This window comes from Rhineura floridana, chromosome 16 (assembly GCF_030035675.1).
Source record: "Rhineura floridana isolate rRhiFlo1 chromosome 16, rRhiFlo1.hap2, whole genome shotgun sequence".
Lineage (NCBI taxonomy): Eukaryota > Metazoa > Chordata > Lepidosauria > Squamata > Rhineuridae > Rhineura > Rhineura floridana.
In genome coordinates, this window is record NC_084495.1 from 17,847,821 (window position 1) to 17,869,496 (window position 21,676).

The following is a 21,676-nucleotide window of genomic DNA, read 5'->3' on the forward strand; positions in this document are numbered from 1 at the left end:
TCTGCAGGAGAGGGCTGTTGCTGGCATGCCCTGCTTGCAGGTTTCTCGGAGGCATCTGATTGGCCACTGTGAGAAGCAGAATGCTAAAGAGAATGAACTGGCTATTGCTGAACAATTTTAAAGCCCTTGCTGTCCCTTCGTATGTTTCCTTATCTTGACTTGGACTGCATTCACGCCATACATTTAAAGTGCTGTTATTCCACAACAGTCATGGCTTTCCCCAAAGAATTCTGGGATGTGAAGTTTTTGAAGGGTGCTGAGAGTTGTTAGGAGACCCCTACCCTTCACAGAGATACAATTCCCAGAGTTCCCTGGGAAGAAGGATTGATTGTTCAACCACTTTGGGAACTGTAACTCTGTGAGGGGAATGGGTCTCCTAACAACTCTCTGCACCCTTAACTACAGTTCCCAGGATTCTTTGGGGGAAGCCATGACTGTTAAAAGTGGAATAATAGTGCTTTCAATGCATGGTGTGAATGTGGCATTGGACAGGAGACCCCTTCAAATAGAGGGCTCTTTCAAACAGAGGACTATCCTCTTATAGTTCTTCCAAAAGAGGACTGTTCTCTGTAGAGTAGGACAATGGCCATCCTAGCCCGGAAGGAATGGCACAGGAGGGGATAGTCAGCATCTACTGTCTGAGGCAGTCAACTCACACTACCTAATAGAGGGCCGAACCTGGTACAGTCTTGTGTTTCATTCTGCATTTGGGGGAAATCCATTGGCCAGTTTTGAAATGCTAACCTTAGCACTAGTATTCATTAGACTTCCTACCTGCCCTCCACCATAGGTTCCCAGGGGCATGTTACAACAACGTAAAAATGCAAGATTAAAATTGGTTCACAATTTACAATCAGAACAAACAGGATGCATCCTCAAAGATACATATCTCAGATGTCAAAGGCTAGAGTAAAAAAGTGTGTTGTCAGCATACAATGAAAGCTGTACATTGAAGGTGTCTGCGGGGAGGTTATTCCACATCTTAGGGGCTGCTGCCACAGAGAATGCCTTCTCCCAGGCCTCCACCCACAGACTTCTGAGGGTGGCAGGACTACCAAGAGGGCCCCCTCTGCCAGTCTCAGCACCCAAGAAGGTCTGTAGGGGAAATAGTGATCTTTCAGATATTGGGGACCTAAGTTGTGTAAGGTTTTAAACACTAATGTGAGCACCTTGAGTTGGGCCTAGAAGTGAACTGGCAACCAGTGCAGCTGTTTTAAAAGAGTGGTTATTTGAGTAATGAATGTTTCCATGAAAGGGAGTTGCAGAACTTCTGTTCCGTTCATTTGACATGTGTGGTTTTTGTTGCTGCTGTTAGAGAAATTATTGGGGAAGGGCTGCAGCTCAGTGGCAAAACATCTGCTTTGCATGCAGACGGTCTCCCAGGTATCTCCAAGTAGGGCTGGGAATCCTGGAGAGCTGCTACCAGTCAGTGTAGACAATACTGAGCAAGATGGATCAATGCTCTGACTCTGCTTCCTATGTTCCTATTAATGACAATGACCATTGCCCAGAATATGTAGTGGAAGAGAGACAGAATAATTGTGTTTTCATTCCCTGGGAATATCAGCCAGGGCAAAATGCAAATTAGCCATCTAAGGCTATCTCTTTGCAATATTTTGATCTTTACATGGGGATTTAATAGCATATATAGAAAATGTGTTCAGGCCTCAAAGGAAGAAACGAAGGTTTCTATAATTGGTCTGAGGAAGTTTGTCCACGGGAGAGCAGTAAGTCTCATTCTAAATGTCACTAATTCTCATCTCAACAGCATCAGAACTCCGGGCATCCGGAACTGTTCCTCCTCCATTCCAGGAAGACAGCATTTCTTTCACAGCTGATTACAATTCTCTCCTGTTGTAATTTGCCCCCAAGAGATAAATGTGACACAATGCAATTGCCTCCTCTCTTCTGGCTTTTATTTTAAAGGGAAGGAACATAGGAAGGAGCATAGCCAAGTTAGGCCACTGGCCCATCTAGCTTAGCATTGGGGAAGAGACCTAGCTCAGTGATGGAGCATCTGCGTGGCATACGAAAGGCCCAGGGTTCAATCCCTGGCATCTCCAAGTAGGTCTGGTAGTGCTCCCTGTCTGAACTCTTGGAAAGCTGCTGCCAGTCACTGCAGACAGTACTGAGTTAGATGGACCAGCGACCTGACTTGGTGTAAGGTAGCTTCCTAAGCTCTGGTGTACACAGGCTGGCAGCAGCTCTTCCGGGATTCAGGCAGGAGCCTTTCTCAACTCTACCTGGAGACACCAAGGATTGAAGCTGGGATCTTTTGCATGCAAAGCATGTGCTCTGACTCTCAGCTAGAGTCCTTCCCTGAGAATGATGTCAATTGGCGCTGGGATGGTGCTCTGCAGTCATTGCTGACCAATTAGTTTTGAACTATTACAAGTCTGTATTGAACTGCAGTAACTGTTTATTGAATTGTTCGTTTATTGTTTTACTGATATGGATTTTTCTGTGACTATATTGATGCAAATATTATTTTCATGCTTTGTTGTTGTTATGGGCTGCTTTAAGCTCATCTTGTTGATGGAAAAAGAATATATAAATAGTAAAGATATTCTAAAACTGCTGGTGTTGTTATATCCAGATCAGAACTCGTTTATGAACAAAGCGAGAGCCTTCATATATGTGTTCCAACAGTTTCTAAAGGACTTTCCTATTGCTTGTCAAGGTGATAATGAACCCAGTCATGGCTGGTGCCCGTTGGTAGGGTGGAAGGCAGGGAGCCCAACCATTGGTGGAGCCACAGCCAATGTCAGGCAGAGCCAAGTAATTCTAGTGATGAGCCAAGCAATTCTAGTGATGAGCTGTATGAAAGCTACATGGAGGCTAACTGGGAGGAAGTTAACAGGCAATGCCAGACCCTTAACTGGTTATAAATAAGAAGGCAAGGCAGGTGGGGGCTGACTAAAGGCAAACAGGTTGACGAAACAGTGTCCCATGTGCCCTAACAGACTAGCCTCCACTCGAGGAATAATTATTACTTATCATTTATAGATCATTTTAATCAGTCATTTTAGACACCTTTTTGTATAAAAATGATGCTTCTCGAGAGTTCTTTCTTGAATCTTGTTTGAAGCAACTGTGTTTGTGTGTATTAACAGTGCTGTATTGTTTCATTATACGTTATAGGAACGTATGATCATGCATTGAAATATATGTGTTATTAGTACGACTACACTTGTGTGGTTCTGGATGAGGTTTTCTCCAGCCCATAGCTCCACCGCCAGCTCTAGACGCTTACATGTGAGAATTCCCCTCTCTTATTGATGGCCCATCACCACCGTCAACAGTTCTGACTCATGAGCCACCTTGGCAGCCATCGATGAGATGCTCACATCCAGTGGTTCCCAAACCTTTCCCCACAGCACCACCAACCACTTGAAGATTGCTGAGGGTCTTGGCAGACCACTTTTCTGCATGTTGCAGCAATTGTCATTCACTTTGCTAGTTGCTACATGATTTTAACTGTATTTTATTGCTTCTTTTGTTTCTTATATATTGTATTTTATATAATTGTTATACAATAAGATACCATATAAGAAATAAAAGAAGCAATAACAATGCAGTTAAAAATCAATATAGTAAATGCAATGAATGTGCCATCTCCCGCCTTCAACCACAAATCCACAGTCATGCTGTGGACCACCTGCCCTAGTCACATGTAGCACTCTTGTTGCAAGCGACTAGGCATGCATAGGGGCCCTGTGTTCTTCATCAGAATTGGCAAAACTGATATTTATTTTTATTTTTATTTATTGGATTTCTAGACCGCCCGACTAGCAAAAGCTCTCTGGGCAGTGAACAACAAAACAACCATAAACCCACTGGGCAATATTAAACATCACTCCAGTGGACACCACAAAATTTACCCTTCTTCTCAGTACAACCTCCTGCACACCTCCATCTGCTCTGGAGGGTCTATCAACCATCTAGAGTAAATTTTGGAGGTGTGCAGGAGGCTGCAGGGGGCAGGAGGAGGAGAAGCAAAAGCCTTCTCTGTCGTGCAAGCAGGCAAACTCCATTAGATGTCACCTGCTGGATTTTATTTTTGACAAGTCCAGAACTTTTGATCATGTGCTTTGGTTTGCACCAGGGATGGGGAACCTGTGGCCCTCCAGATGTTGTTGGACCCCAAGTCCCATCAGCCGCAGCCAGCATGGCCAACAGTCAGGAAGGATGGGAATTTGTAGTCCAGCAACATCTGGAGAGCCAGAGAGCATAAAAGCCAGAGAGCAAATCGGTATTGAAACTGTAGCATCTGATTGAAATGCAAGCACTGAAGAATTTCCAGTTTACAGGAGTTGGAGGGCTGATTGATAGTTTCTACATATGAAAAAATAATGAATGCCATTGCTGTCAAGGAGAATTTCTATGAGCTGAAAAGCCAAGTGAAGAGCACAGGAGGATCAAAATTCCCTTCCTTGACACTTCTGGCATATAAACTTCACTCTGCAGTCTGCACTTTAAATAATCAATGGCTTAGGGGAGTCTCATTTTCTGAATGTGTGTATGTGTTTCACTTTTCAGTCCTCTAAATGAACATGTTTTTTCATAGCTGAGGCTTGTGTCACGTCAAGGGATCCCTTTTGTTTTATTTCAGGCTGGTGGCATTGTTTTCAATGGGTACTGGTTCTCACGATAGAAACCATGGGTTGTATTCAACAGTGGCATGATAGAAGTGTATAAAATTATGTATGGTATGGAGAAAGTGGACAGAGAAAAAGTTTTTCTCCCTGTCTCATAACACTAGGACTCATGGACATCCAAAGGAACTGAGTGTTCAAAAGAAAGTACATGACATAACACATCGTTTTAAGTATGGAATTCACTCCCACAGCAAGCAATGGTGGTCACCAGCTTGGGTGGCTTCAGAAGAAAGATTAGACACATACATGGAGGATAACGCTATTGATGGCTACTAGCCATAATGGCTAAGCTCCGTCTCCATGGTCGGAGGCAGAATACTTCTGAATATCAGTTGCTGGAAACCGCAGGAGGCAAGAGCGCTATCTCACTCACGTTGTTTGTGGGCTTCCCATAGGCATTTGTTGGGCCACTGTGAGGACAGGATTTTGCACTAAAGCCATTGGCCTGATTCAGCAGGGTTCTTATGTTAACTAAGTCCTACTCAGAGTAGACCCATTCAAATTAATGAACCTAAGTTAGCCATGTCTATTAACTTCAATGGATCTACTCTGAGTAAGATTAGCATTGAACACCACCCCATTATTAAAATGTCTTTGTCTCCGTTCTCAAAAATGACAAATATAAACAGAACAAAAGATTTAAAAAACAGAAATATAAAACAAATACAAAATATGCAAAGTTTTAATCCAGACAATAAAACAACAATGAATCCATGTCCCAGTTGCAATTAAAAGCTAGAGATGATGCCTGCTTTCATCAGGGAAAGTAGGGGACAGTGGAATAGTTTAGCTGACATGGAAGGGGCAAGAATCCTGACCCTATATGCGTAACAATATAGCAGGGGGCAAGAGAGTGAGATAACAAAAAATTGTCAGCATCTATTACTGTTCTGGAAACTGTTCCTGTTTAAGAACAGTGTAAAAATGCTTTAAACAAACAATTGTAGCAAGAGGCATGTGTGTTTTAAAATGCCTTGTTTCTTTATTCTGACACTAGATGGATGAACCGTTTGGGTCTTGCAGCCATTGGTTATACACCTGATGAAAAGGATGTCCGGCCAGATGAAGGTAAGGCCATCATTATTCTTTGACATCCATCTGGCTGAACAGAAACTTCTAAGGCAGGGATGGAGACACTGTGGCCCTCTAGAGCACTGTTCTTCAACTTTGGGTCCCCAGATGTCGTTGGACTACAACTCCCATCATACTTGGCCATTGGCTAAGATGTCTCAGGATGAGGGGAGTTGTAATCCAACCATATCTGGGGATCCAAGGTTGAAAAACAGTGCTCTAGATGCTGTTGAACCCAAGTGAGTCTAGGGATGCTTTCAGAATTTGCTCTTTGTGAATATCTGTTTTATGAAAATACTGAGTTGTATCCAGTGTTAGTCGTACTCAGAGTAGGCCCATCAAAATTAATGAACATTACTAACTTAGGTTCATTCATTTTAATGGATTTATTCTCAGTAACGCTTAACTGGATATAACCCAGATAACTTGATCTTTATCTCTGGTTCTAATGTGCAGCTTAATTATCCATTGAATGTTGCACTTTGCCAAATGTTGCACTTTGCCAAATGTTGCAGTGACGTTCTTAACGGTTTGCAAATATCAAAAATACACATTTAAATCAGTATTTTGACATAAAATGTGCATATACATTAGGGATGGGAGAGAAATTCAGTTCAGTTTTCATTTCAAGCAGAATCTATCAAATTAATGCTTTCTGAAACAATATGAGAACTGAAACACAGCAATCCTTTGAAATTTGCGCTTACCCAAATTTTGCAATGCAGTCTCCAACCAAGCAAAGTTCGCATAAATGCATAGATTAGGGAAAAGTGGGCATAAAAATGAATATATGAATGACAACAACATACAAAAATGTATTATATGACAAGAGATTGCCTGCAAAAATGTGTGAATTAGTCAAAACTGCTTACAAAAATGTGTTTATTAGGAGCAATTCATAATAAAATGCTGGGAAAATTTTCATGGGGATTTTTTTTTTAAGAAAACTGCAAATTGCTGCAGAAATGTGGAGAACTGAATTTAAGTTTGGAAAAATGAGGACCTGAGACAATTGAAATTGACTGATATTTCCATCCCTAATATACATAGGTTTTTAACAGTTTTTATTTATTTATTTATTTATTTTTAAAAGAGCAGAATGGCATTCCTTACAGAACAGAATGGAATTCTTGGAATCCCTTATATCCTGGTTGGATCAATGAGATCTTTGGGGGAGTCTCTGTTGGTGGGCCCCCATGGTTCAGATGTGTGGTTCATCACAACTAGAAGCTGTGCATTCAGTTCAGTGGGCCCAAGCCCATGAAACTCCCTCCCATCTGAGATTAGACAGGCATCCTTCTTGTTGAACCTCAGGCTCATGACTAAAACCTTTTTGTTCCAGCAGAGTTTTTAAGATAGTGTCTGGTTTTATGATTACCTTATTGCGTTATTGTTTCATTTTACGTATGACTTGTCATTATGTACACTGTGTGGAAATACAAATGATTAAGTGGTATATAAATGTAATAAATAAAACAGATAAATAAAAACAAGAAACAGTGATGCAAATTTAAAATAGACATATTCATCCACCTCAGAGTGAGCTCTCCACATACACACATAGATGGAAGAACTGCGGTGCCCCTGCTGGCCTTAGTCCCTACGTCTGTGCATTCTCTGGATCCTCCCTCCAACATCCATGCATTCAGCAGAGTGTCAGCAAGAAAAAGAGCCTCTGCACATGCAAGTATTATATGCCCTCGCCACCCAATCAGGGTTCAGGCACAGTTATATGCACAGTTAACATGGCAACACAGAGGTCAGATTTCTGTGGTAGTTTGAAAATGTTGCCTCATGAAGGACCCATTTCAATGGCAAATGCAACCACTTTTTAGCAGATTACTGGAGTGAAAGCGACCAAGAAGATATTGACGGCTCATCAACTCTGAAACAAGAGGGACCCATAACACTTTGTGACAGCTACCATCGCACACCCTCGGTAAGTTACGTGAGGCATGCACTAGGCCACTTGTTTTGTTTTGTTATCCTTCTGGTTGTTGGAGGAGTGTCTAGTTACATTGTGCTGGATCCAGACTAAGTGAGTTGCTCTTGGTTTTCAGTGAAATGAACAGAACTTAAGTCATGACTACATTGTCCCATTGATTCCATGGGACCTAACCTCAAAGAACTTCATCTGGATTCAACCCATTATAAATAAAACAGAGCAAACAAGAACTTCTGTTGTAAGCAATGAGAACATCACCATACCTAACGGACCAAGAGTAGAGTTGAATGATAAAATATTAATAAGAAAAACCCACTAGGTTTTGTTTTTGTTTTGTTAACGTTCTGTTTTATGCAGAAAGTCCCATATGTCCAGTGATGCTCAGTCACAGGTTAGCATCTATAGAACTTCACCATTAATAGGATTTAGGATTACTACTGTTTAACCTGACAAATAGAGAGCAGTCTGGTCCAGTAGCAGCAAGTGGGGTGGAACTGGGGAGCCACCCTCCTGACATCTGTGTCACTGCTGCTTCCCTGGATGGGCTGGGGTAGTGCTGTGTAGGTGCACTGGTGGGACTGCCAATGCCAAACCAGTGCTCCTGCTGGTGCATCCCCCAAACCTCCAAACTATCCAGTGCTCTGCCCCATCCAGATACGTAGCAGTGATGCTGGTTCTAGGAGCATCACTGTCCCACCACAAACGTGCCTTACTGGTCTGGTCCTTCAACACATCAGTGGGGCACAGCATTGAAGGGCTGAGCATGACCCACAGTATAATCATTGGTATTATCTAGTCACATCATTTCAATCATTTTCATTAATTTTACTTATATATTTTGTTTTCTCACATTTATATCCCACCTTTCTTCCATCATGAACCTCAAAGTGGAATACATGTGAGTTTGGGGGGGTCTCCCATCCATACACAGGCAGACCCAGACCTCCTTAGCTTCATCCAGATGGTGACCTCATGCAGTGCATTCCATGGAGAAAGTGGAAAGAGGGAACTACAGTATTTATTGTCCTCCTATAATACTAGCTCAGATAGGAACCTAGGAAGCTGCCTTATACCAAGTCAGACCATTGGTCCGTTGAGCTCAGTACTGTCCACACTGACTGGCAGTGGCTCTTCATGGTTTCAGGCAAGGAATCTCTCCCGGCCCTACCTACCTGGATATGCTGAGGATAGAACCAGTGACCTTCTGCGTGCAAGGCAAGTGCTCTACCACTGAGCTATGGCCCTTCCCTGAAATACGTGACATATTAGGTTTAGCACAGGCAAAAGGAAATATTTTTTCCCATAATGCAGGAACAGGGAACCAGTGCCCCCCTAGTATGTTGTTGGATTCCAACTCCCACTAGCCACAGTTAGCATAGCCAATGGTGAGGGATGATGGGGGATGTAGTCCAACAACATCTGGAGATGTTCCTCATCCCTGATATCATGTATAATTAATTTATGGAATTCACTGCCACAAAATTATGTGGATGACCACAGTTTTAGATGAGGATTAGACAAATGGATGGAAGAGGACAGTGTGATACTTAAAGGGACTTTCTATGTTCAGAGACAGTATACCACTGAATACAAGCTGAGGGAGTGAGGACCACATGGGAAGACTGTTGCCTTTATGTCCTCTTTGTGGGCTTCTTGGAGGCCTTTGATTGGCCGTTGTTGGGAACAGAATGTTGGACTAGATGGGTCCTCCGTGTGATCCAGCAGGGCCATTCTTATGCTCATTGTTAAATGTGGAATTGCAAAACTGATCACAAGGGCTGTGGACACACCATACACGTACAGTAGATGGCTTCCCCCAAGGAATCCCAAGAACAGTAGTTTATCACACACACCCAAAGAGCTACAATTCCCAGCACTCTTAACAAAGTACAGTTCTCAGGATTATTTGGGGGAAGTCACATGCTTTAAATGTGCTTTACATGTATGGAGTGTACGCAGCCTAAAACTGTTGGTCATTGTGGCCCTGTATCATTCTAAAGCACCAGTTTCAGCTTTCAGAATGGCTATGACAAAACAACAGACAAATGACACCATACACTCTAGTTCTACAGAATAATTTATGTTGGCTGCAAACCTGCACACACTTAACTGGGAGCAAGTACAGATGCATGGGATTGTACTATTAATCTGTATTCTAATGAGGTGGAGATTTTAGAAATCTTACTCTGATCTGGCTGAAGCTGAAGAAATGAAAGTGGGGACTGATTGAAGCTGGTTTGGACTTGCAAGACACATGCATGGCAAATTCTGTCAACGTCAGGTTTTCTAATTATACAGAAAGCTCCTGTCACATGAACAGTTATTTTTTTAGAAATGAACAGGTAGCAACTCTAACACGACTGTACATTTCTGTTTTCTTGACTGGAGTGGGAACCAGGCAGAGGAAGCAGTTCATTGACAACTTAGCAAAAGGGTGGGCAACTTTTTCAGCCCAGGGGCCATATCGCCTTCTGGGCAGCTTTCCTGGGGCCACATGGCAGTGGTGGGTGGCACCAGAGGCAAAAGTGGGTAGAGCCACGGATGTAAATTTTATCTTTGTACAATAGCCTAGTTTCTACGCACACTCACACACCTCTCTATATCCTCGTACAGGCCTGCAAAAACCATTTCTAGAGTTCAGGGACACATTTCAGTCAGGCTTAAGCACTCAACAAGGGTGTGAAGGCAGGCCCAGTGAAGGACGTGCTTTGGGGAGAGGGGTGTGTGGCATAGGAAGAGTCCTGGGGGCCAAACAGAGATGCTGGGAAGGCCATATTTGGCCCCCAGACCTGAGGTTCTCCAGAGTTTGGAAAAGTTACTTTTTTGAACTACAACTCCCATCAGCCACAGCCAACATGGCCACTGGATTGGGCTGATGGGAGTTGTAGTTCAAAAAAGTAACTTTTCCAAGCTCTGGGTTCTCCACCTCTGACTTAGCACTTCAGATGACTTAGCACGGATGTGACTCTTACCTTTGTACAGAAGGCCACATTCCAACCACAGAGATATTTTCGTATGCGCACGCGCACACATACACACACACACCTCCATTTTCTATCTTCCATCCAGACAGGTAAGAGGCATTATCACAGTCCAGTGCAGTGGAGACTGGTGGTTCCAATGTCAGTGGGGCAGTGAATCTACTCTGGGTTTTAGTAGATTCACTGCCCCACTGACATTGGAGCCACCAGTCTCCACCGGTTCAAAAACACTTTCTAGACCAAAGCTTGGAAAAGTTACTTTTTAAAACTACAACTCCCATCAGCCCAATCCAGTGGCCATGCTGGCTGGGGCTGATGGGAGTTGTAGTTTTAAAAAGTAACTTTTCCAAGCTCTGTTCTAGACAGAGGAAATCACTGGAGGAAGGCACAGAACAGGGTTGATGAGGGGCATGTCCAAGGGAGGGGGCATGGCCTGGGGACAGTCCCAAGTAGGAAAGGGGGAGAAATGTGATTCCTTTGGCATTTGAAGGTGAACCAACCAAATTCACACTTTTTGAAACAAGATGCGAACCGAAACACAGCGACATGCTGAAGTTTGTTCTTCGAATTTGGCAATGCAATTTTCCCGCCAAGTAACGTGTACAAAAATGCATATGCTAGGTAGTGTAAGGTGGGCATAGAAATGCATATAATAGTGAAAACAGCATAGAATATGTATTATATTAGTCAAAGCTGCATACAAAAATGTGTTCATTTGAAGAAATTCACATTAAAATGCCACTGAATTTTCATGAGGATTTTTTTTTTAAATGCAAATTGCTGCAGAAATGTGGAAAACTGAATTTAAGACTGGAAAAGTGAGAAACCTGGAGAACTGAACCTGACAGATTTGTCATTCCTAGTCCTAAGGCTGGATAGAGAGACCTGAAGGGCCACAAACAGCCCCAGCCCATCATTTCTCCCGCACTCTGAAGTGGGAGATGAAGGAGTCTACTCTCTCTTTTTTATACCAGTAATGGTTAAGGTGTTGGACTATGACCTCGGAGACCAGGGTTTGAATCCGCACATAGCCATGAAGCTCGCTGGGTGACCTTGGGCCAGTCACTGCCTCTCAGCCTCAGAGGAAGGCAATGGTAAACCTCCTCTGAATACCGCTTGCCATGAAAACCCTATTCATAGGGTCGCCATAAGTTGGGATCAACCTGAAGGCAGCCCATCATCATCAGAGATACACCAATGAGGGGAACTGAACATGCCACTATCTTAGCCACCCCATGGTCTATTGCTAGCGATGCTTTTTAACTGCCTAGCTCTGAACACCGAACTAAGACAAGCTGGGGAGAAAAGTGCTTGAAGGTACAGCTTGTAGAGAGATTAAGCTGGGGGAAGAGGGAGAAGTCAGCTTCTCCCACTCTGTGCTTCTTTTGGTGTAAACCAGGAATGGGGATCCCATGGCACTCCAGAGGCACTGCAGAGGTTGCTGGACTACAGTTCCTGAGATCCTTCATTCAGAGCGATGCCGGCTGGGATTGATGGGAGTTAGAGCCCAACAACCTCTGGAGGGCCACAGCTTCCCCATCCTTGGTGTGAAGAGTCATCCCCAATTCCCATGTTTAGACATGCATGTGTCCATCATGTTTGGCCCTTAAATATAGAGGTGCATCATGCAAAGGTTCATTGTCCCCCATCTTACAGAGGCCCGATTGGCTTCAACTAGAAGTCGGGCATTTAGTGTCGCCAGTCCCATGCTGTGCAACGCTCTTCCAGCAGAGATTCGGCAGGCATCCTCTCGCTACCGACTGTCAGGCATCTCTGGAAGACCATTTTATGCCAGCTGGCCCATGCAGGTGTTTACATTTTCTTCATTAGCCAGTCATTTTAATGATTCTTTTGTCTTGTATTTATGGTACTTTATGCTTTATTGAATATATTGTTGACACCATCTTGATATCTTACATGAGTTGGTGGTATATATGTATTTTAAATAAATAAATGAGGGTTGAATTTAGCCAGTATCCATCAAAAACCAATTTTTGTACCATATTAACCACCATATAGTAAGAGTTAGGGATGGGATCTGTTGGCTGGTGCCGGTTAGAAAGTGTTCCGTCAACCTAAAGGCTGGCATCGATCTGAGTTCATTCTGTATCTGCTAGCTGCTGCTTTTACCAATCTGCTAGCCGCTGCTTTTACTAATTTACCAATTTTTGCTCTGGAAAAATATTGATATTAATATCAATATTTTTAAAGAAAATATCGATATTTTAAAAGGAAATGTCAAGAAATTATCATTCTTGCAATCAATGTTTTAGAGGCAGATTTTTTTTAAAGTCCATTTTCAAAATAGCCACAGAAATTAGCTACATTACAATCCGATTCTCAGTGATTGAGAATAAGCAAATTAATGAAAAATTCAGTACCAAATCCAAACTGGGCAAACTTCTAGCCCATCCCTAGTAAGAGTGCTGAGCGCTGGCATATTTCTTCTTCTTAACTTATTTCACAATCTGGTCTTATAATTAATATGATCAGTGACAAGTTTTCCCAGCTGGATGAATACGTCTCTGCCATGGGTGGCCTGTGTGTGTGTGTGTGTTTGTGTGTGTGTGTGTGTGTGTGTGTGTGTGTATAAAAACATATTCTGTTGCTTTTGCATTGTCTTGTTTTTATTATGCTTAGTATATCACCTTGAGATATATATATATGGAGGGTGATGATGATGGCAGTAATAATAATAATAATAATAATAATAATTTATTTCATTTGTCAACTGTATCTTGACATCTTTCAAGGGAGAGGTGGACGGGGTAGAAATTTGCAAAATAAAATGTTTGAAGCCATTGCAATTGTGTGGCTAATAAGTGCTTTGCAGAATAGTATATCAAAAGTATGCCTTTTGCCTGCCTAGGGTTTTTTTTTTCCCCATTTCCTTTTTTAAACCAGTATCTCTAAGTTCAGATAGGACTCTTTCTGTATTTTTCTTTCAGATTTTTCTTCAGCGTGAATGATGTGATCCTCACACAGCCAGAACCCAAGAGAGAATGACTGAGGCAACAGCATTACATGGGTGAAGCTCAGACTGACTTTTCACCCATGTGATGCTGTTCCATCAACTGGGATGCAGGTTAAGCCCCTCCCTTACTTTTTCACTTTTTTGCCTTTTCTCCCCCCCCCTTTTTTTTAAATGCTGCATTAAAAATAATACAGATCAAACAGAATTTAACTGAATTTGGATAAGTTCAGCAGTCCCTTAAAAGAAATAATTCTCCCCCACGGTGGTCATGTTATTTCCCCACCCCCTCCCATTTTGTCAGAACATATGTTTACTGAAAAAAACAGCTGGAAATCCACTTATGGCTTCTTCTGGGGAAGCATCAGGATCTCCCTTACAATGCACGTCTGAATTGTGGATAAGTTGACTAGATCTGAAGAATTTTTTTTTAACTGGCATTGTCTTGGCCTTTCCAGCAGGAGCTGCTATTGAGCAAAAAAATGTATCAGAACAAGAATAGGGAGTGGCTCTGAATATATCCAGTGCCTACGTAAGGAAGCAATTGTGATTTGCACATACCCATACTGGATATGTTGGCTCCCATTACTGCTAGATGTCACTTTAAACATGAAGTTACCACCACTATTTGCTGCTTTTCTGAAGGTTGCTCCCAAGCCCAGTCGAAAGACATCTGCCCATGTGGGATGCTCTGATGACACATGCAATAGACCCTGCAGAGGGCTGGATATATAGATCAGTGATGGGAAGCTTGTGGCCTCCAGACTACAACTCTCAGCATCCCTGTTCATTAGCTATGCTGGCTGGGACTGACGGGAATTGAAGTCCAACAATATCTCCTCCCCTGCTTTAGACATCTGTTACCAGCACTGAAGCAACAGAATGTCCAAAGAAAGGAATGTGGGTTATACCACAGAATACATATTGTAGAATATGTAGAATACATATTGTGTTTTTCCTATATGTTCCCATCACTGTATCACATAATGGACTCTTCTAATTATTTTTAGATGAATTCTTCTAGTCCATTCCCTGAGCCTAAACATGGCCGACACTTCTCCAGCGAATCGACCTATTCTCATTCTTCTGCAGAGGATTCCCGGCAGGATCCAACAGGAAGTACGCACTCGTCAGGCTGCAGACCCCCCTACAGAGAAAGACGCTCATGGCAGGATCTCATTGAGACCCCATTGACCAGTTCAGGGCTCCATTTTCTCCAGACTGTTCCTCCTGACCCAGAGTATGTGAGCGGGCAACTCGGGATGTCACCAGAGAGACGGAAACAAGCAACTCTACCGGTCCAAAGACGACACAACAATGAACAGGAAGGCCCTTTCCCATTGGTGGAGTGCCACAGAGGCCACAGCTCTCACACCAGACCCGAGAAACAACGTAGTCAAAGCCTTCCACGAAATAGGGATGTCCGAGTTAAAGGCCGTGTAAAACCGAGCGGGATAACAGAAGAGAGATCAGAAGAAAAGCTGCCTCTCAGAAAGCAAAGCAGTTTGCGTGAAGAAGGTAAGATGTTCAGTGGCTGAGCACCTGTTTTGCATGCAAAAGGATCTTAGATGGAAGTGCTAAGAAGGATCTCTGGATGAGACATTGTAGAATAGCTGCCAGTCAGAGCAGACAGTATTTGGCTAGATGGACCCAATGGTCTGTAAGAGGTAGCTTCCTCTGCTCAAAAAAGTAGAATAATCTTTATTAATGAAGTGTGCAATGAAGATGAAAACCTGAGAGAAGCATCTTGCTTCCCGAAGTGAGGAACCTGTCATCCTCCAGATCTTGTTGGACTACAACTCCATCATCCCTACCCATTGGCCATGCTGGCTGGGGCTGATGGGAATTGGAATCCAACATTATCCAGAGATCCATAGCTATGCATGGGAGAGAAATTGGATTCAGTTCACATTTAAAGCAGAATTTGTCAAATCTGCACTTTCCTTAACAACATGAGAACTGAAGCATAGCCATCCTTTGAAATTCTCACTTATCTGAATTTTGCGATGCAGATCTCCAATCTACAAATGCTTACAAAAATGCATATGTTAGGGGAAAGTGTACATAAAAATGAATACATTTACAAAAATAACATACAAAAATACATTATATGATGAGAAATTGCTTGCAAAAATATGTACGTTAGTCAAAACTGCATAAAATATGTGTCTATTAGGAGAAATTTGCACTAAAATGCTGGGAAGATTTCATGAGGAATTTTTTGAAACAAAATTGCAAATTGCTGCAGCAATGTGGAGAACCGAATTTAAATTGGAAAAATGAGAAACTGAGAGAACGGAAAGTGATAGCTCTTTCCATCCCTAGCCATAGGTCAGTGGTAGACCATCTGTTTCGCATGCAGAAGGTCCCAGGTCCCTTTTCTTTATTCTTGAATAATAGTGGAGCCCAGAGGCATTCTGGGGAAAGAAGAGGCAAGGATGGCTTGAGGCCTGTACCTCATCTTCCAGCCATTCCAGCACCACCCAAGGCAAAAGAAAAGATTTTTTTTGAAAAATTGTAAAAATAAATAAATAAATAGAAATTTGGAGGGGAAGGGGCCTCTGTAGGTACCAAGGGGAGTATCTAGGGGTACCATGAAGCTGAGAGGCACCACACTGAGGACCCCAGGTTAGACTTGTAAAATTTATGGGAATTTTGAAGCCATGGAGAAAAATGTGTAGTGGTTAAGGTGTTGGACTACGACCTGGGAGACCAGGGTTCAAATCCCCACATAGCCATGAAGCTCACTTGGTGACCTTGGGCCACTCACTGCCTCTCAGCCTCAGAGGGAGGCAATGGTAAACCCCCTCTGAATACTGCTTACCCTGAAAACCCTATTCGTAAGGTCGCCATAAGTCAGAATCGACTTGAAGGCAGTCCAATTACAATTAGGGGGGAAAACCAGAGGGTTTTTTTGAGTGGAATGAAAAATATGCACTGTTTATTTATTTATTTATTTTTAGTACCTTTTACAGATCAAAAGTCACTTTGTTACTTTAGGAACATGAATTGTACTATTTTTAACTTGTCTGGATCATGTCTGGAATATTAAAAGTACAGTTTATTCACACAGTAATTACACATTTAATTTACTTTAACATTTGAAAACATAAATGGAGCTACAAGCTGCTGAACTAGCATCTCTTTCATTTAGTAAGTTTATAAGGAGCAGGCAAGAAAAACAACAACAGAATCCATCAACATTGTAGCAAAAAAAAATTATCATGTATTCTGGAAATCATGATGTCTCCTTTACTTCTTCGCAATGTCATGGAGACTTAACGCTGAGAAAAAGAGGAGAGAAAACCAAGACTCATTGAATTCTTCATGGAATTTCTTCAGTCTCATTTTCTGAGCTATTACAATCAGCTTTTGCTTCTTCATATTGGAAAAAAATGGAAAACGGACTGCCTTCAAGTCCATCCCGACTTATGGTGATCCTATGAATAGTAGAGTTTTCATAGCAAGAGGTGGTTTACCATTGTCTTCCTCTTCCTATTGATCATCGTATTTATCCCAAACTTCAAAAATTTGAAAGTTTGCCCAGATTGAAACAAGATTCTATACCCTTTCACATACCACAGTCCTTTTTTTCCCTTCAATTTTTCCTATTTTGTTTTTAAAAGATTTGGGGGGGAAATAAAACCCATAGTTTTTTCCTCCCAAATTTTTCTGTTTTTCTTCTTCTGGGCCTTCACATCTCTGCCGCAGGTATAATGTCAAAATGTGGCCAATGTTGACATTCAATGAGATCTAGAAGGTGCTAAAGAGCCAGCTATGCATTTGTAAAGCTTTTGTTTTACCCCAGCCATGGTCACCAGCATCCAAATTGGCAAGTCTTTATTTTAATTTTTTTAGCATTACAGTAGGATTATTCCAACAATCTACCAGTGGTGGCTGGTGCCCATGGGACTGGTGGGACGGAAGTCAGGGAGCCCAAAAGTAGATGAAGCCAGAGCCAATGACAAGCAGAGCCAATTAATTCTAGTTTTGTCCCCATCCTCCTTCCTGTCAAGTTTTACAAAGGGCAACACTGAGCCTAAGTGGGAGGAAACTGACAAGCAGCATCACCCCTTGACTGAATGTAAGAAAGAAGGCAGGAAGATAGGAGCTGGCTGAGGCCAGTTCAAGCTTAGTGGAGCAGCACCCCATCCGCCCTAATGAACCAGCCTCCACTGCAGACTACTAAGGTTCACAGGCACGCCTTTGTTTTAACCTTTAAAGCCCTATACGGTCTCAGCCCAGTTTATCTGAAGGAGCGCCTCCAGCATCACCAAATATGCCGCCTGACGAGATCAGCCACTCAAGACCTTCTCTCAGTCCCACCAGTTAAAACAGCTAGGCTGGTGCGGACCAGAGAGAGGGCATTTTCGATTGTGGCCCCCACCCTCTGGAATTCCCTGCCCTATGATCTTCGCCATGCCCCCTCCCTACCAAGCTTCCGCCGAGCCTTGAAAACCTGGCTATTCAGGCAGGCCTACAAGATCCTGGGGGTAGACTAACTTTTATCTTGTTACAGCTGTGGGTGGTTTTAGATTAATTTTAGATTGAAGTTGTTGGTTTATATGTTGCATTTTATATGTTGTATTTAATTCCGATTGTACGTCGCCTAGAGTGGCCGTTGACCCGGCCAGATAGGCGACACAGAAATAAAATTTTATTATTATTATTATTATTATTATTATTAAAAGGTAATACTGTATAATTGCTTCAGGAATATAATAATAACAGCAGCAGCAGCAATAATCTGTTGCAAAGTAAGATTTATGCTTTAGGTTCTTCCACTGTTTTCCATTGCTTGTATATGAATAAATAACATACGCAAATAAAGGAAGTTGGATTTTCTTTCAGAAAACATAGAAGAACAACGAGAGAGTACAGATGGCTTGCAGGAGTTGTACAAGTCTCTGGAGCAGGCGAGTTTGTCAGCATTTGGAGAGCAACGCCCTTCCACCAAGCAGGAATTTCGGAGGTCCTTCATAAAGAGGTGCAACGACCCTATTATCAATGAAAAGCTCCATCGCATCCGAGTTCTCAAGAGTACTTTAAAAGTAAGCATATCCCTGCTATGCAATGCTGTAGCATTCATGCCTAATGCGAAGCTGAACTATGGCTTGATGCGAATGTGCAGACTTCCACAGAGGAGATCGTAGCCACTTTGCTCTTTGGTCATTTTAGCTCTGTGTACTGTGGAACTAAGCCAAGGTTTGGCTTAACGTGTTATCCAAGCCCAGGTTCATGGTTAAGCTCTCTCCTCCTTAACCACAAGCTGTAGCCAAGAACAAACCTTGGATACAGCTTGTGGTTAAGGAGGAGAGACTTTAACTATGTATGAGCCTGAGTTCGGATGACACACTAAGCCAAACCTTAGCCTAGTTACTGTGCTGAGCGGGGAGAAGCAAAGCAAATGTGAGCTCTTATCTAGGAGTCAGCACAATGGTACAGTTCCAGTAAGCCATAGTTTGGTTTAGGGTACTGTGTGAACTGTATGGGAAGACGATATTATTGCATCAAAATGAAAGATCAGTCCTAAAGCTTGCAGAGAATGAAAAAGGTAAATGTTTCAGAATATTTGTCGGACATATGGTCGTTTGCATGTTGTTAATTTGTTGCTCACATTTGAGTCCCATCCCATTTCCAAGGATTTCAAGGTAATGCATGTAAGGTTTTCCCCATCTCGTTTTCACTTCAATCCTGTCTGGTGGGATAGGCTGAGACAAAAGAGACGGACCCAAGTTTACAGAATAAACTCCAAATGGGGGTTTCAGTGGCGACTCTAAAGTTCAATCCACTACATCAGACTGGCTCTGCTCTCTACTAGGGATGGGGGAGATATTCGATTCATCTGCATTTAAAGATGAACTTACCGAATGAACACTCTCCAAAACAAAATGGGAACCAAAACACAGCCACCCTTTGAAATTCGCACTTTTCCAAATTTTGTAGTGCAGGTCTCCAGCTGAGTAATGTGTGCAAGAGTGCTTATATTAGGATGAAGTGTGTGTAAAAATGCATATATTAGTGAAAATAGCATACAAAAATTCATAGTATTGGGGGAAATTGCATGCAAATATGTGTATATCCCACAAAATTACATACAAAAATGTGTTTAGTATGAAGAACTCAACTAAAATGCTGATATATTTTCATGTGGACTTTTTCTCCAACAACGCAAACTGATGTGGAAATGCGGAGAATTTAAGATTAGAAAACTTAGAAATTTAAGTTGTCTGTTTTAGGGATTTTATCTGATTTCTTTTTTACTGTATTGTATTTTATTCCTTGCTGTGAACCGCCCAGAGAGCCATAGGCTAGGGGCGGTATAGAAATGGAATGAAATAAATAAATAAGGTTGGAAAACTGAGAAATTGTGAGAAACTATAATTGACGGATTCCCCATCCACTTGTGTAACAATGGCAAGTTTCTGACTTCATACCTAAACAGAAGGTTGTCTTTTCAACTCTTTGGCAGGCAAAGGAAGGAGACCTTGTGATGATCAACAACCTGCTCCATGACCCCAACTTGACATCAAAGAAATTCAAAGAGTGGAAAATAAAGAACTATGAATTTTTCCTGGACATTTGTGAGTACAGTGCTGTTCTGAAAGCCCAAAATGGAGCCTCTGAACTTGCAACCCCAACCCCACTGCTTACACACACACATTCCTTCATCGAAACACACGTCTGACAGGACGTAGCACTTGGGGAACCCTTGGGGCGGAGTGCACTGTGGAAGGGACCACAAGAATTCCATTGCGACAAAACACTGTAACCTGTGTAAATAATGTACTCAGCTATATTGTAAATAGGTTGGATAAGAAAACTAGTGCCACAGGATGCCTACTGCATTGCATGACAAGACAGTCTTCTTTTATTTGGAATTATTTTGCTTGTTTGGTTTGGTTGCTATTTGGGTTCTACGTTAGAAAGAAGCAGTGCAGAAGTGTTCACTGGCATAATAATAAAAAACAGTATATTAATGAGTACTGTACTAAAGCAGAGCGTGAATCAAGGAGCTCTCTTATGATTTTTATATATGTAGGTATAGTGTATGTACCATATCTATGTGTATAAAATGTAACATGAAAGCTTAGTTTTATTTTTAAAATACTCTGAAGCCCATCTTCATAAGTTAATCTCTCTCTCTCTCTCTCTCTCTACCTACCTTTCTCTCTCTTTTTTTAATTTAAAAAATGGAAATTAAAGCATTAAAAGCAAACAAACAAACAAAAAATACCGAAAAGCACTGGCCACTTCTAAGGAATGAAGGTTTAAATGTTCAGCATTTCCTGTAAAACGTAGCTACCGTCATTTGTGAACATAACGAAGGTTTGGGGTAGCATGGAAATGGTAAACTTAACCCCTTTCGGTGTGCCTTACAATGTATAGCGTCTATCCAGGAAACCGTTATGTTCCCTTTTTGCCTCTTCAGGCACAAACTGTACATGCCGTTGAAATGCTGTGCTATTTTTATAATAACGTACCTGCTTTTCAGAAGAGGAATGGGCCTAGACATGCACATAGGTGTGAGTGTGTGCTCGTGGGTGAGGGAGGTTAACCCAGAAGAGGTTAAGCTACTAAGTGGTCTGTTCAGGTACGCCATCAGATAAAGTGACTTCCGGTTGCTTTTACACTGTTATGGAGGGGGGGGCACGAGATACCCTCTTTCTGTGAAGATGGTAGCTATTCCAGTTGTCAACGTTTATCCACTGTGAACTTAGTGCCACAGACCTGTGAACCACAAAATTCTGATACTGTCTTCTGTTGCCTCAAAACATAGAACGAAGGGGGGGGGGAGTCTGAACTGAAAACGTTTGTTTTCTCTATTTACACTGTCTGACAGAGTTAAGCAAATCCTTCCTATTTTATGGTTCAAGAGATTTTACTGGAATGAAAGAGACAAAGAGACCACTGAATATATTCAGGACTATGGTGATTCACAAAGAGAGGGAGAGATTAACTTTCTGGGGCAGTATTGGAATACTCCCAGAGGCCTACAGGATGATGATGATGATGATGATGATGATGATGATCCCCCCCTTCCTCCCAG

General features: G+C 42.1%; 1 protein-coding gene across 2 annotated transcripts in view; it reads left to right on the plus strand.

The window, feature by feature from the left end:
• LOC133371393 (connector enhancer of kinase suppressor of ras 2-like) overlaps positions 1 to 20,785 on the plus strand; it is a 463,521-nt gene extending 442,736 nt beyond the window's left edge. The window contains exons 20-24 of one of the 2 annotated variants that reach the window (XM_061598777.1): positions 5,656 to 5,726; positions 7,565 to 7,668; positions 14,637 to 15,144; positions 18,478 to 18,677; positions 20,099 to 20,785. In XM_061598777.1, the coding sequence (XP_061454761.1) occupies positions 5,656 to 5,726; positions 7,565 to 7,668; positions 14,637 to 15,144; positions 18,478 to 18,677; positions 20,099 to 20,314 (1,099 nt within the window). In that variant the 3' untranslated portion in view covers positions 20,315 to 20,785. The remainder of the gene's footprint in view (positions 1 to 5,655; positions 5,727 to 7,564; positions 7,669 to 14,636; positions 15,145 to 18,477; positions 18,678 to 20,098) is intronic. The other variant, XM_061598778.1, reaches the window with a different exon arrangement.
• The last annotated feature ends 891 nt before the right edge of the window (positions 20,786 to 21,676 follow it).